The sequence below is a fragment of the Panthera onca genome, chromosome A2, assembly GCF_046562875.1.
Source record: "Panthera onca isolate mPanOnc1 chromosome A2, mPanOnc1 haplotype 2, whole genome shotgun sequence".
Classification (NCBI taxonomy): domain Eukaryota; kingdom Metazoa; phylum Chordata; class Mammalia; order Carnivora; family Felidae; genus Panthera; species Panthera onca.
Window position 1 is genome coordinate 150322012 of NC_138340.1, and position 13896 is coordinate 150335907.

Consider the following 13896-nt stretch of genomic DNA (forward strand, 5'->3'; position numbering starts at 1 on the left):
TGAAAATTAGTTATATGTCATAGGGCCTCCTGGCACTATATTGTTCATACATTGCTCTTTGATGAGCCTTTTTTTTATTAAGTATTTTAATTCTAGTATAGTTAACATATAATATTATATTAGTTTAGGTGTACAATATAGTCGTTCAACATTTCTATACATTACTCGGTGCTCATCATGATAAGTGTACTCTTTTGACTATCAGGTTGCATAGTTATTGCAATTTTGATGAATAATAGTGTTTATTTCCCCCGGAAAAGAAATGAACAGCTTTAAATTTTCCAAAGAATCCAGAGCAGCAAATGCACATAATATTTAAATTTTTGTTGAATGGGTGAATTCTTTAATAGATTCAGTTAATAACAATCAGGAATAGGCATGTGCTAGAGCAGAAAGATTTACTGGAGTCAGAGAACCCCATTCCAAGTCCAAAGCCTCTTGACTTTTTTGGTTAAGAGTGTGGAGTGGAGTTACAATATCAGATTGGAATCCTGGAATGCCATTTGCTGTGTGGCCTTGAGCAATTTAAAAACAAATCTAAAGCTTGGTTTTCTCATCTATAAAGTATATAGATGTGGTAATAATAATACTTACTTCATAGGCAGGAGGATTAAATGAGAGTGTTATTTAAAAAGTGCCCAGATGGGGAGCCTGGGTGGCTCAGTCGGTTAAGCATCTGACTTCGGCTCGGGTCATGATCTCACGGTCTGTGAGTTCAAGCCACGCATGGGGCTCTGTGCTGACAGCTTGGAGCCTGGAGCCTGCTTCAGATTCTGTGTCTCCCTCTCTGCCCCTCCCCTGTTCATGCTCAATTAAACATTTAAAAAAATTATAAAAAGTACCCAGAATAAAATACAGAACATTGAAAGATCTAAGTGTTTTCAGTGTTAGCTCAAATATAAAAAGAAAAAATTGATAATGAATCAGATATCGATGTAAAAACTCTTGGTAAACTATTCAGGATTATTCAAATATTTACAATAATAAGTACATTACAGAGACTGTTTATATCCTTATCCCACTTTGCTAGGGCCCCTAGTGCAAGTACAAGAACCCTGTTTCAAGGCTGAGGATGTCAAGGGTACCTCCAGTCCATCAGAGCTGCTGACAGGCTTAGGATGGCCCCAGTTATCTCAGTTCAGCATCAGCTTTCACTTCCGTGTTAATCTTTTTATCTGCTTAGGCACAAAGGGACTAAGGTGCAGATCCCCACCAAAAGGACTCAAAACTCTGTTTTCATACCCCTCACAGATGTGGTCTCCAGGATTCCCTGTAGTTATCTGAGAAATATTAAGTGATTAAAAAAATAATAACCTATGACGTCCTTTTTCCCCTGGGGATAACAAACAATAAAAAGAGAGCTAAGTAATGTGATGACCCTGATTGGATTCTGGGACAGAAAAGACATTCGTGGCAAAACCAGTGAAATCCAAATAAGGTTGGGAGTGTAGTTACTAGTAGTATACCAATGTTGGTTTCTTCATTTTGAACACTGTACCATGGTTAAATAATTTGTTAACGGGGGAAACTGGGTGAGGAGTACATGGAAACACTACTATTTTTGCAAATTTGGGGTAATCTAAAATTATTCTAGAATTTTTTTAAAAAAATCATAAGAAAGGATGCTGATTAGAATAGCTATAGTGTCTGCTTAGTGCTCTTTGACATAAAGGGTCCCCGGTCCAACACAAGATGGATTATAGGCCAAGGCCCTTTGGCTTGTCTCTGTAGAAAATACTTTAAATGTCTTAGTTCTTCTCAGGTTGCCTTGTAAGAAGGTTAAGGCAGGAATCTACTCAGTAAGTTTCAGAAAGACTTCCAAGAAGGAAAACTACCTCAACGCAATTGATCATAGGCAGGTAAGTAGAATAAGAAGTCACATATGTGTGGGAAGGCAAGCAGCTATAAATATATCTAAGATTTAGTATAGTTAAAGAATATGAGAATAAGAGAAAGTAGTTTTAGTATACGTTACTTAGAATGTCTTAACCTGTGGGTAAGAAAAAAGATCCAAGATGTTTCTCAAGTGATTTAAATTCATGTAAAATTTAGAGAGACCCTTCAGAAGTAATGATATATCTTTGAGAATGAGTTAGAAGTTTGTTTTAACTTACATATAAGAAACTGAAAGGTCATTGAAACTGGGGAAATGTTTATTTCAAAATGTTTAGTGTATTTCATATTTAAGGCCCTAACTTGATATTCTTGTTTTATAATCTACTTTGTTATCTAAAAACTTGTAATGATCATTTAGTGACTTTCTGTCAGTCTTCCATTTTCCATTAGAATTTATTGGGCACCAAATGAGAAAAGGGCAACCAATTAATACATGTAACAGACTTTACTTTGGGATTTCACTATAGTTTAAAGGAGTATTGTTGCTAATATAAGCTATGTTTTGATTTTAGGTTTTAATATTTTTGTTATAAAAGTAATATATTTCATATTACTATAAGTCCCATTCATTACTAACATTTTGGTACTTACCCTTCCAGATATAATAGTATATGTGATTTTGGTTACTTAAGCGATAGAACACTATATAAAGTTTAGAAATATGGGGGAGAGGAGGCAAAAAATGCCCATCATCCTACCATCTTAACACCACTTTTTTTTTAACCTTTTTAATGCCTCTTCATTAGTTATTTTCATCAGTTTGGAGGGGGCTTATTTTTTTATAGCTTTAATACTCATTGAATGGCAAGTTTTACAAGCCAAGGATTGTGCTCCTAAGAAATGTGTAGTAATTCGTTAAAAATTTACCAGAAAAAAAATTCAAACTTTAGTGCCATTTTTCTCAAAATGATATTTACCATTTTTTTAATGTTTGTATTTATTTTTGAGACAGAGCGTGAGCAAGGGAGGGGCAGAGAGAGAGGGAGACACAGAATCCAAAGCAGGCTCCAGGCTCTGAGCTGTCAGCACAGAGTCCGATGCAGGGCTCGAACTCACGGACTGCGAGATCATGACCTGAGCTGAAGTCAGATGCTCAACCGACTGAACCACCCAGGCGCCCCAGATATTTACCATTTTAATCAAGGGTTGTGTAATAATTGGCTTCAGCACCAAGTTGTCTGGTACTCGGTTTTTAACAAATATTTGGGTACTTGTGTACATAGCACTGTTCTAGATGATTTGAAGCATTTCTTACCCATAAGGAGATTAAATATCAAAAATATAAAAAATTTCCAAGGCAAGTGTCAAGTAAATGGTACCAATATTATGTGCTACAGGAATTCAAAAAAAAGAAAAATCTATGACCCTAATTAGGAAGTGAGACATGAAGTCAGCCTTGAGGGTCAGTATTTGCACATACAGAGATGAAGAAAGATGTTCTAGTCAGAAAGAATCTCTGTGAAAGCTAATGGGCAAAGCTAGGAGTGAGCTGTTTTCTGTGTGCAAGGGAAAACCAGAATAATAAAGCAGAGGGATCCTGTTGGAGAGTCTTGGGTGGAAGGTAAATTTTATCCTTATAATGGAAGGTAAACATTCACATTTTATATATGTATATAGTTAATAGGAAATTATTAGAGATGTTTTAAAATTGTCAGTAATGTGCAGTATGGATAAGAGAAAGAAGTCGAAAGCAAGGATATAAGAAATTCTGTTTATTTGGATATTAGACTTGTAAATCCATAGTTCCACCCAGAGAAGAAAAATGCAGAGGTGAAATTTAGTAACTTTGTTCTTTTTTTTCCTTGGTAGATTAATGGAGAAACGAGAGGTTATTTTATATTGTGACCTTCATGGCCATAGTAGGAAAGAGAACATCTTCATGTATGGTTGTGACGGTAGTGATAGATGTAAAGCATTATACTTACAACAACAAATCTTTCCACTTATGCTGAGCAAAAATTGTCCAGATAAAGTAAGTACCATTTAAGATTTTTTTTTAAGATTTTTTTTCTTTTTTAACCTTTATTTATTTTTGAGATAGAGAGAGACAGCATGAATGGGGAGGGTCAGAGAGAGGGACACATAGAATCTGAAACAGGCTCCAGGCTGTGAGTTGTCAGCACAGAGCCCGACACGGGGCTCAAACTCACGGACCATGAGATCATGACCTGAGCCAAAGTCGGCCACTTAACCTACTGAGCCACCCAGGTGCCCCCCATTTAAGATTTTTAACTTTTCTTTTATTACATGTTGCTCATGTGAGACTGCAGAATAGATCATCTCAGTAAACTGCTTTTTTACTTATTTTGCCTGGTTTATACAATTGACCATAAAAAAGCAACTGTGGGGAATGTTTAATTTGAAATGTGAAGGAAAAAATGTGCCTTATCCTTCCACCTTAATGGTAAAAGTCTAGTTTCCTCATAAGGTCGGGAACAAGGCCGGGAAAGCCAGCCTTAACCCCTTCAATTCAGCCTTATACTGGAGGTTCTAAGTGCTGAAAGGCAAGAGAGAAATAAAAGGCAGACACTTTGGAAAGGAACAAGTAATAAAGAGGACACAGTTGTCTTCATAGAAAATCCGAAGCAGTCCACAAAAAAAGTCCTCGAATAAGTGAGTTCAGCAATGTCCTGCATGACAAGGTCCACCCACAAAAACCAGTTACATTTCTATAGACTCACACCAGACACTTGGAAACCACAACTGAAAATGGTATCATTTACTGTAGCTTCAGAATAAATTAAATACTTGTGACTGTAAAGGAATGATACAAGGGAGAATTTTAGAGGTGATGGAATTGACCTATACCCTGATTGTAGTAGTGCTTGCACAGATCTCTACATGTGTTTAACTCAGAATGGAACACAAGTCACTTTTATCACAAATAAAAAAATTACGAAAACTTTTTTTGTACTAAAACATTTTATAGATGTAACAGTCTTTTAGGACAGCTTTCCAGTGATCGATCTTGTGAAAATAAAGCATCCTTATCTATTCAAAAAATCTACATTAATCAGGGACACTTCGGTGGTTCGTCAGTTGAGCCTCTGACTTGGGATCAGGTCATGGTCTCGTGACTTGTGGGTTTGAGCCCCACATCGGGCTCTGTGCTCACAGCTCAGAGCCTGGAGCTTGCTTTGGATTCTCCCCCTCCCCACCCCCCCATCTCTGCCCCTCCCCTTGCTCACACTCTTGGCTCTCTCAAAAATAAACATTAAAAAAATTTTTTTAATCTACATTAATCTTTATTTCTAAACATATTTAAGCCCTTTCCTATAAGTTTTTTAAAGTATAAGATCTTATCCCAACAGTATCAAGAATTAATAGGTTTTGAAGGTATATGTTTTATATAGATTAAAAGTAAAATTTATTACCAGCATTCAAATCTGTAGTTCTCAGAAATGTAAATATGTCATCCTTAGGAAATAAAAGCCCGTGAAACTTTAGAGAGAATTACTGCTTTTGCACTACTTCCTCCTTTTCAATCCTAGTTCTGAGAAAGACATTGTACTCAGAAAAACACATTTTTCTCATTTTTATTTGCTTATTTTTAGTTTTCATTCTCAGCTTGCAAGTTTAATGTTCAGAAGAGCAAAGAGGGAACAGGAAGGGTGGTAATGTGGAAAATGGGAATCAAGAACAGCTTCACCATGGAGGCTACTTTTTGTGGATCTACCCTGGGTAAGACCAAGTGTTCTCATTCATGGCTGTCAGAGCTTCAAACCAAAGAGACGTTTTTAACGTAAGATTAATAGTGTAGACAGTTTGATAGTGAGCACTTTCTTCCTACTTAGAAACATGCTGGTGTCCAATCAGTTCTCTAAACGGGATGAATAAACAAACTACCACTATATGCATCTCCATCTCATCATTTTCCCTTTGTTTAGAAAAGGGAGTTTTAGCATATAGATAAAATACCTAATTGGTTATTTCATGAACTAATTTTTTATTGTTTTTGTTATGTTTTTAAGAAAGAGTCCTTATAGATGACTCCTGGTTGCAAGAAAAAGCAATGTTCATACTTAAAACATCAGGATAGACATGTCTTTAGTGGATTTGCTATCTGCAAGTCAAAATAGACTGGGTTTGTTGGGGGTTCCTTGGGGGGTCAATTTATATTTTAATGGAAGCACTTGTTTCCTTTAAAAATAAAAGTGTGTAGGGGCACCTGGGTGGCTCAGTCAGTTAAGCATCTGACTTTGGCTCAGGTCATGATCCTGTGTGAGTTCAAGTGAGTTCAAACCTTGCCTGCATCAGGCTCTGTGCTGACAGCTCAGAGCCTGGAGCCTGCTTCAGAATCTGTGTCCCTCCCCCTCTTGTGCTGTCTCTCTCTCTCAAAAATAAATATTTTTTAAAATGTTTTTAAAATTGTGCTCTGTAGTTACATTTAAGAAATCTTTTGGTTTACCCTTAGAATGTTCCATATTAAGATAATGGTTATGTTTTTAGAAAATTTATTGACTCAAAGGAAAGTGCTAGAAACCCACACATGTATTTCTGGTCTTTAAAGCACCTTGAAACTGATATAATGGTATCTATGATGATGAAAACATTAAAATATTTACCCAAGTTTTTCTCTAAGTGATTATGAGCATGTTTATAACTGATAACCAAGTATTCCATATGTTCTTATTAAATATTCTTCAGCCCTACAACATAGCCTACTATGTGTTAAGTCAGCTTTGATCCAGATGTGGAGAGGGAATGAAGGAAAGCAGTAAGCTGTTAAATGACTTGCCCTGGAGAAGCAAATCCAAAGGACAGGAGATGGAATCTGACCAGAGGTTTTATTTATACTCTGTGAAAACACAGAACGTAAGCCTGCCTGTTAAGGACAAATGGTGGTTAAACTTATTGATGTTTTAGGTAATAAACGAGGTACTCATTTCAACACAAAAGACTTGGAGTCGATGGGGTATCATTTTTGTGATTCTCTTTTGGACTATTGTGACCCAGACCGAACCAAGGTAAGCAAAGTCCATTTGGTAATGCTTCAAACTCCACTTTATCAGATAACATAATCTAACTAAGGGCCTATAGCAGTGTTTTTCTTTTACTATCCCAACAGTGTTTGGGGTTTTTGGTACTTGATGTCCTCATAGTTGCTGTGCCAGGTATCTATAAATATTCAATTAGTTTAATTAGGAAATAAAGTTAATTTATAATTAATTTATCATTTTCCCCTAGTACTATCAGTGCCTGAAAGAATTGGAAGAGATGGAAAAACATATAAATTTGGAAAAAGTCCTTGAGGATTCAGATACTTCTCTGAAAGAAATTGCATTGGATCTAGAGTCTAGGTAAGTCAAGATAGTGGATGTAATATAACTTGTGTTTTACTATGTCCTTAATAATAACTGTAGGATATAAAATTATCAGTCTCAACTGAAAATCCCAACTATAGGTAGAGGAGAGAGGGAGAGAGAGACAGAGCGTGAGTGGGAGAGGGGCAGAAAGAGAGGGAGACACAGAATCCAAAGCAGGCTCAGGCTCTGAGCTGTCAGCACAGAGCCCGACGCAGGGCTTGAACTCACGAACCATGAGATCATGACCTGAGTGGAAGCCAGACGCTTAACCAACTGAGCCACCCAGGTGCCCCTGTAAACATAATTAGAACCATTTCTACCGTTCCAATAAGATAACAGTTTAATAAAAATAACAGTTGAAATTTTAAAATGCCACCAAAATATTATTGTTTTAATATTTATAATATATAATTAATAAGTTACTTGTAAATATAAAATATAATTATAAATATAATTAAAATAATTATTATATCAAAGTTATTTTTTTTTGTAGTAGCCGAGGCTCTGACAGTTCAGAATCCAATGAGTCTCAGACTTACCTTCTCAAATTAACTTCTCAGGTATGATTGAAAATTTCTGCCTATGGTATGGATATACTAAATAGGTACTCTTCTCATTATGACTAATAATCAGGCAAAAAATGCTTGCAGTTGTGTAATTATTGTGTAACAGTAATTGTTATTTTCTGATTATGTAACATATCTTTAAATCCTAGAATTTTCTAACCTTAGGATTTTTAACACTCTTACTTTAAAGATCCAGAGAGATTACTTCTCAAAAGCCACTTGTTAACAACTTGTTAATACAAATTAACCACTTGTTAATGAGAGTTGGTACCATAACATACATCACATGCCTGCAAATCCAGTGTTCGTGTATTCATTTATTTAACAACTATATATTGAGCTTCAACTGTGTGCTGGGGATAGAGCAGTGAACAAAAAATGAGACAAAAATCCTTCTCTTTCATAGCTTATATTCTAGTAGGTGGAAATAAAAAATAATGATAAGTAAAATATATGATGTGCCTAATATGTGATAAGTGCCTAATATGTGATAAGTGCCTAAGGAGGAATATAGAGTGGGAGGAGGAGGAGAAGGAAGTTCAGGTGGTGTTATGGACTGCTTATGTCCCCACCAAATACTACACAGGTTGAAACCCTAACCATCAATGTGATGGTGTTAGGAAGTGACTAAGACAAACTAAGACACTACTCTCTTAGTACCGAGTGTGGGGTGCTATTGTAACTAATACCTAAAAATGTGGAAGTGGCTTTGGAACTGGATAACTGGTAGAGTCTGGCACAGTTGTGAAGTGCATGGTAGAAAATGCTGATATTGCCATGAAGGGACTTCTCAAGATGATTCTGGTAAGGACTCAGAAAGAAAAAAGGGGAGCTGTAGAGCAAGTTCCCATCTTAAAGACACACAACTAATTGTGTATAGGACGTTGGTAGGAATCTGAATATTAAGGGTGATTTTCATGAGATCTCAGACAGAAACGAACGTGTTACTGACCAATAGAGAAAATTTAATCCTTACTATAAAATGGTAAAGGATTTGGCTGTATTGCGTTTGTGTTCTATAGCATTTCATGGAAGGTAGAACTTGCGAGTGATAAAATTGGAGATTTAGCTGAAAAAGTCTCTTTGTAAAGTGTTGAAGAGCAGCTTGATTCCTCCTGACTGCTTATAGTAAAAAACAAGTAGAGAGAAATGAAGAAGGAATTGTTAAGCGAAAAGGAACCAGAAGGTGAAGATTTAAAAAATTCTCAGCCTACCCATGTTACAAAACAATAGGAACGTGTGTTCAGAAAAGAAGAGTAAGAGTGTGGGGGGATCAACTGTATGATAAGGAGATTAGTGTGGGTATGAACCACAGAACTAATCAACCACCCCATTAGGAAGACTGCCAGCTTGGACTGAAGGGGTTGGAGACAGGACAGAATGAAGGAAGGCTGTCAGACTGCTTGAATTTTACAGTATGGTACCATAGATCTATTTGTGAACATGCACTCTTCTTCAAGATAAGGGGGAAAAATGGCCTCAGAGGTAACTAAGAGATCATCAGGGCCACTACCACCTGGATTTCAACAGGATAAACAGCCTCTAACAGAGGCCATGAAGGCAAGCTGCCTCAAGCCATGACCTACATTGTGGGCAGTGCCCTAGCAGAGAGCCAGGCATTAGCAGCACTCTGCCAAGCCGTACGGGTGATGTTGCCACTCCAGTAGGTCCAGAAGGCAGTCCATTGAACCAGAGAGGATTATTCTTGAGCTTTAAGATCTTGTTGAATTTGCCTTGCTAGATTTTTCTATGTCCTTCCTGGCAACCCAGCACTCCATCCTTTTCTGTTTCTCCCTTTGGGAATGTCTGTCCTATGTCTGTCCCATCACTGTATTTTGGAAACCTTTAACTTGTTGGAATGGAATGGGATGGAATGAATGTATTTTGCATGTGAGAAGGACCTGAATTTGGAGGGCTCAGGGACAGAATGCTATGTCTGTATACTTCTATCTTCCCCAAACTCATATGTTGAAATTATAATGCCCAATATGATGGTACTAGAAGGTGGGCCCTTTGGGAAGCGATTAGGTCATGGGGCAGAGCCCTCTGGATTAGTGCCTTATTAAAGAGCTCCAGAGAGATCCCTAGCCCCTTCTACCATATGAGGATACAAACGAGAAGTTGGCAGCTTAAAAGAGAGTGCTCACCTGACCATACTGGCACATTGACCTCAACCTTCCAGCCTGAAGAACTAGGAGGAATAAATTCCTGTTCTTTTTAGCCACATAGTCTGTGGTATTTTGTTATAGCATCTGAAATGGAGTAAGACGGATGTTGTATTAGTTTTCTATTGCTGAGCAACAAATTTCCCCAAGCACTTGCCCAAAACAACAGATACTTATTTTCATGCCATTTCCATGAGACAGGGACTCAGGAGTGGCTTCACTATGTGCTTCTGTCTGAGGTCTGTCAAAAGGCTGCAATGAAGGTGTTGGTCAGGTGGTCTCATCTGAAGACTTGACTGAGAAAAGATCCACTTTTAAGCTCACTTACATGATTGTTGACAAAATTCAAAAGGTGTTCTTAAAAAGCTGTTGGGCTGAAGACCTCAGTACTGCCCTTATTGGCTTTTAGCCTTTAGTATCATATCCAATAAGTCATTGCCAAATCCAGTGTTGTGAAGTTTTGTCCTGTTTTCTTCTAAGAGTGTTATCCTTTTGGGTCTTACATTTAGGTCCTTGATCTATTTTGAGTTAATTTTTGTATTTGGTATGAGGTAAAGACCCCATTCTTTTGCAAGTGGAGATACAATTTTCTGAGCACCGTGTGTTGAAAAGACTGTCCTTCACCCATTGAATGGTCTTGACACCCCTGTCAAAAATCATTTGACTGTATGCAAGGATTTCTTTATTGTCTCTCTATTCTTTTTCTTTGGTCTATATGGCTATCTTTATGCCAATGCCACACTGTTTTGATTACTGTAGCTTTGTAGTAAATTTTGAAATCAAAGTATGAACCCTCCAATTTTGTTCCTTCCCCACCGCCCCTCCCCCCAGATTATTTTGCCTATTTGGGATCCTTTGAATATTAGGATGGATTTTTCTATTTCTGCAAAAAAAAAAAAAAAAAGTCATTGGGATTTTGATAGGGATTGCATTGAATCCATAGATTGCTTTGGGTAATATTGATATTTTAATAATATTAGGACTTACATTTCATGAATAAGAGATATGCTTTCATGTACTTACGTCTTCTTTAATTCCTTTCAACAATGTTTTGTAGTCACTGTAGTTTTTTTGTACAAGAAGATGAAGTTTTCTTTCACCTTCTTGGTTAACTCCTAAGTATTTTATTCTTTTTGATGTTATTGTACATGGAATTGCTTTTGTAATTTCCTTTTCAAGTTGTTCTCTAATTGTGTATAAAAATGCAGTTGATTTTTATGTGGTGACCTTGTATCTTGCTGTTTTGCTGACTTAATTTATTAGTTCAAACAGGTTTTTTGTGGACTCTTCAGAGTTTTTAAAATATAAGATCATATCATCTACAGAGATCATTTTACTTCTTTCCCATTTGGATACCTTCTATTTCATTTTTGTGCTTAGTTGCTGTGGCTATAATTTCCAGTATTGTGTTGAATAGAAGTGATGAAAACAGACATCCTTACTTGTTCCTGATCTTAAAGGAAATGCTTTCAGCATTTCACCATCAAACATGTCAGCTATAGTTTTTATTGTGTTGAGGTAGTTTCCTTCTGTGCCTTGTCTGTTGGGTTTTTTAATCATGAAAAGGTGTTGAATTTTGTCAGATGTCTTTTCTGCATCAATTGAGATGTTCATGTGAGGTCTTTTCCTTTATTATGTTGATGTGGTGTTTTACGTTCATTAGTTTCTTACGTTTGAACCATCCTTACATTCTGATCAATTGGTTATGTTGAACCATCCTTACATTCCAGGAATAAATCCTATTTGGTCATTGTGTACAATCCTTTTAATATGCTGCTGATTTTTATTTGCTAGTATTTTGTTGAGGATTTTTTGCATTAATGTTCATAAGAGATGCTGCTCTATAAATTTTTTTGTTCTTGTAGTGTCTGTCTGGCTTTGGGTATCAGGATAATAATGCTGGCCTCATAGAATGAATTAGGAAGTGTTCCCTACTCTTGAGTTTTTTAGAAAGGTTTGAGAAGTACTGATGTTAGTTCTTTAAATGTTTGGTAGAATTCTCCTGTGAAGCCATCACGTCTACAGTTTGTGGTTGGGAGATTTTTTTTATTGCTGATTCATTATCAGTTATAGGTCTGTTTGTATTTTCTATTTCTTTGTGATATAGTCTTGGTAGGTTTTGTGTTTCTAGGAATTTGTCCATTTTATCTATATTATCTAATTTGTTGCTATATAATTGTTAATAGTAAGTCTTAACAAGTAAGTAAGTCTTAATAAGTAAGATTTTATTTTTTTATTTTTTTTTTTTAATTTTTTTTTCAACGTTTTTTATTTATTTTTGGGACAGAGAGAGACAGAGCATGAACGGGGGAGGGGCAGAGAGAGAGAGGGAGACACAGAATCGGAAACAGGCTCCAGGCTCCGAGCCATCAGCCCAGAGCCTGACGCGGGGCTCGAACTCACGGACCGCGAGATCGTGACCTGGCTGAAGTCGGACGCTCAACCGACTGAGCCACCCAGGCGCCCCTATAAGTAAGATTTTAAAAGCTAGCTGTCTTGCAGAGTATCTTCTCTGATCACAACAGGATGAAACTGTATTATTAACTGCTTTGTTTTTCTTTAAATGTATTGGAAAACAAAAAGTGCTCTTTAAAACCATTCTACAGTGATATGCTAGCTTTTATAATTGCCTGTGTTCAGATCTTTATTTCTCCCTACAGATTCAAGTTAGTTTCCAGTGTCTTTTCACCTTGTAGGACTCTCTTGAGCATTTCTTACAGGATGTGTCTAGTGGTGATGAACTCTTTCAGCTTTTGTTTATCTGGGAATGTCTTAATTTCTTCCTAACTTTTGAAGGACAATAATGCCACTTTTTAAAAGCACTTTGAATGTATTGGTTTATGGTCTTTTGGCCTCCAGTTTCTGATGAGAAATCTGCTAATAATCTTATTGAGGATTCTTCCATGTAACAATTTGCTTTTCTCTTGCTACTTTCAAGATTCTCTCTTTCTCTTAGAAAGATTAATTATAATGTGTTTCATTGCGGGTTTTTGAGTTCATCTTACTTGGAGCTCATTGAGCTTCTTGGATGTTTACATCATATCTTTCATCACATTTGGGAAGTTTCATCAAATTTTCATCCATTATTTCTTCACTCATTGGCACTTCTGGGTTGATGGCTTTTCTGGCTCTAAAGCTGGGATATGTAAGTAAAAACAAAACACAGGAATTACTATTCTTCTGTCCTCTGCTCCTGAAGTCCCTCACCAGTCTACCTTCTTCTTTCTGCTTTTTAGGGCCTCTTATGCTTGTTTTGTGTAGAATACCCAAGATTTTCAGTTGTACTTAGTGGGAGGGATAGAAGAAGTATTTTATCTTCCTAGAAGTGGAAGTCTCAAGATAGCTTTATGTCCACATATATACTGTCTTTGGTGTGTTGATTAAATATTGATTTCAAGTATGATTCTTTTACTTAGCTAAAAAACAAGAAAAAACACTTGAAAACAAAGAAGGAAAGAAATTCTACCATAGCAAGTAATCAAAATACCAGAGAAGAACCAGAGGTATTCATTGACCTGGTTTTTAACAGTTTTTGAAAAATGGTTGTAAGAGAATGGCAAGTTGTTTCCTGTTACACTTTCTTTCCCCAAATTTTTGCCCTGGGAAATGTTAGTGATTAAAACTTTGCTTATGTTATTTTCTGTTTATAAAAATATAAGAGAACCTTGACAGATGAGAAGTGGATTTTATTAATAGGTGCTATAAATTTCACTTTTACTTACTTTACTCTGAAAAGTATTTGAGGTATCTTACAAAGATACATCTAGGATAACTAGAAGAGATAAATTAAAATGAAGAAAAATTAAATGGCAATACAAGAGTGTAAGAATAGATGGTGCTGAGATTGACTTCTACCATAACAGCATGAGAAGCTCTGCAAATTCATTCACCTAACAAAAATTGGTGATATTAAAAACAAACAACACAACCATTGCCCTAAGGGCAGATAGCAAATGAAAAACA

General features: G+C 36.4%; 1 protein-coding gene and 1 long non-coding RNA gene across 17 annotated transcripts in view; one reads left to right on the forward strand and one right to left on the reverse strand.

Moving 5' to 3' along the window:
* The window catches only part of AGBL3 (AGBL carboxypeptidase 3), a 71731-nt gene that overhangs the window by 25447 nt on the left and 32388 nt on the right, over window positions 1–13896 (forward strand). For 7 of the 10 annotated variants that reach the window (XM_078439026.2, XM_078439011.2, XM_078439022.2 and 4 more), the window contains 6 exons: window positions 3706–3868; window positions 5451–5577; window positions 6763–6863; window positions 7084–7196; window positions 7696–7762; window positions 13350–13436. In XM_078439026.2, the coding sequence (XP_078295152.1) occupies window positions 3706–3868; window positions 5451–5577; window positions 6763–6863; window positions 7084–7196; window positions 7696–7762; window positions 13350–13436 (658 nt within the window). Of the gene's footprint in view, window positions 1–1752; window positions 1854–3705; window positions 3869–5450; window positions 5578–6543; window positions 6683–6762; window positions 6864–7083; window positions 7197–7695; window positions 7763–13349; window positions 13437–13896 lie in introns of those variants that run through there. The other 3 variants (XM_078439018.2, XM_078439032.2, XM_078439038.2) reach the window with 3 other exon arrangements.
* LOC144614647 (uncharacterized) overlaps window positions 1–13896 on the reverse strand; it is a 77913-nt gene that overhangs the window by 12505 nt on the left and 51512 nt on the right. For 5 of the 7 annotated variants that reach the window (XR_013552588.2, XR_014137333.1, XR_014137334.1 and 2 more), the window contains 2 exons: window positions 13656–13705; window positions 7861–13069 (listed from right to left, as the gene is read on the reverse strand). This is a non-coding gene — a long non-coding RNA (uncharacterized LOC144614647). Of the gene's footprint in view, window positions 1–7860; window positions 13070–13655; window positions 13706–13896 lie in introns of those variants that run through there. The other 2 variants (XR_014137332.1, XR_014137331.1) reach the window with 2 other exon arrangements.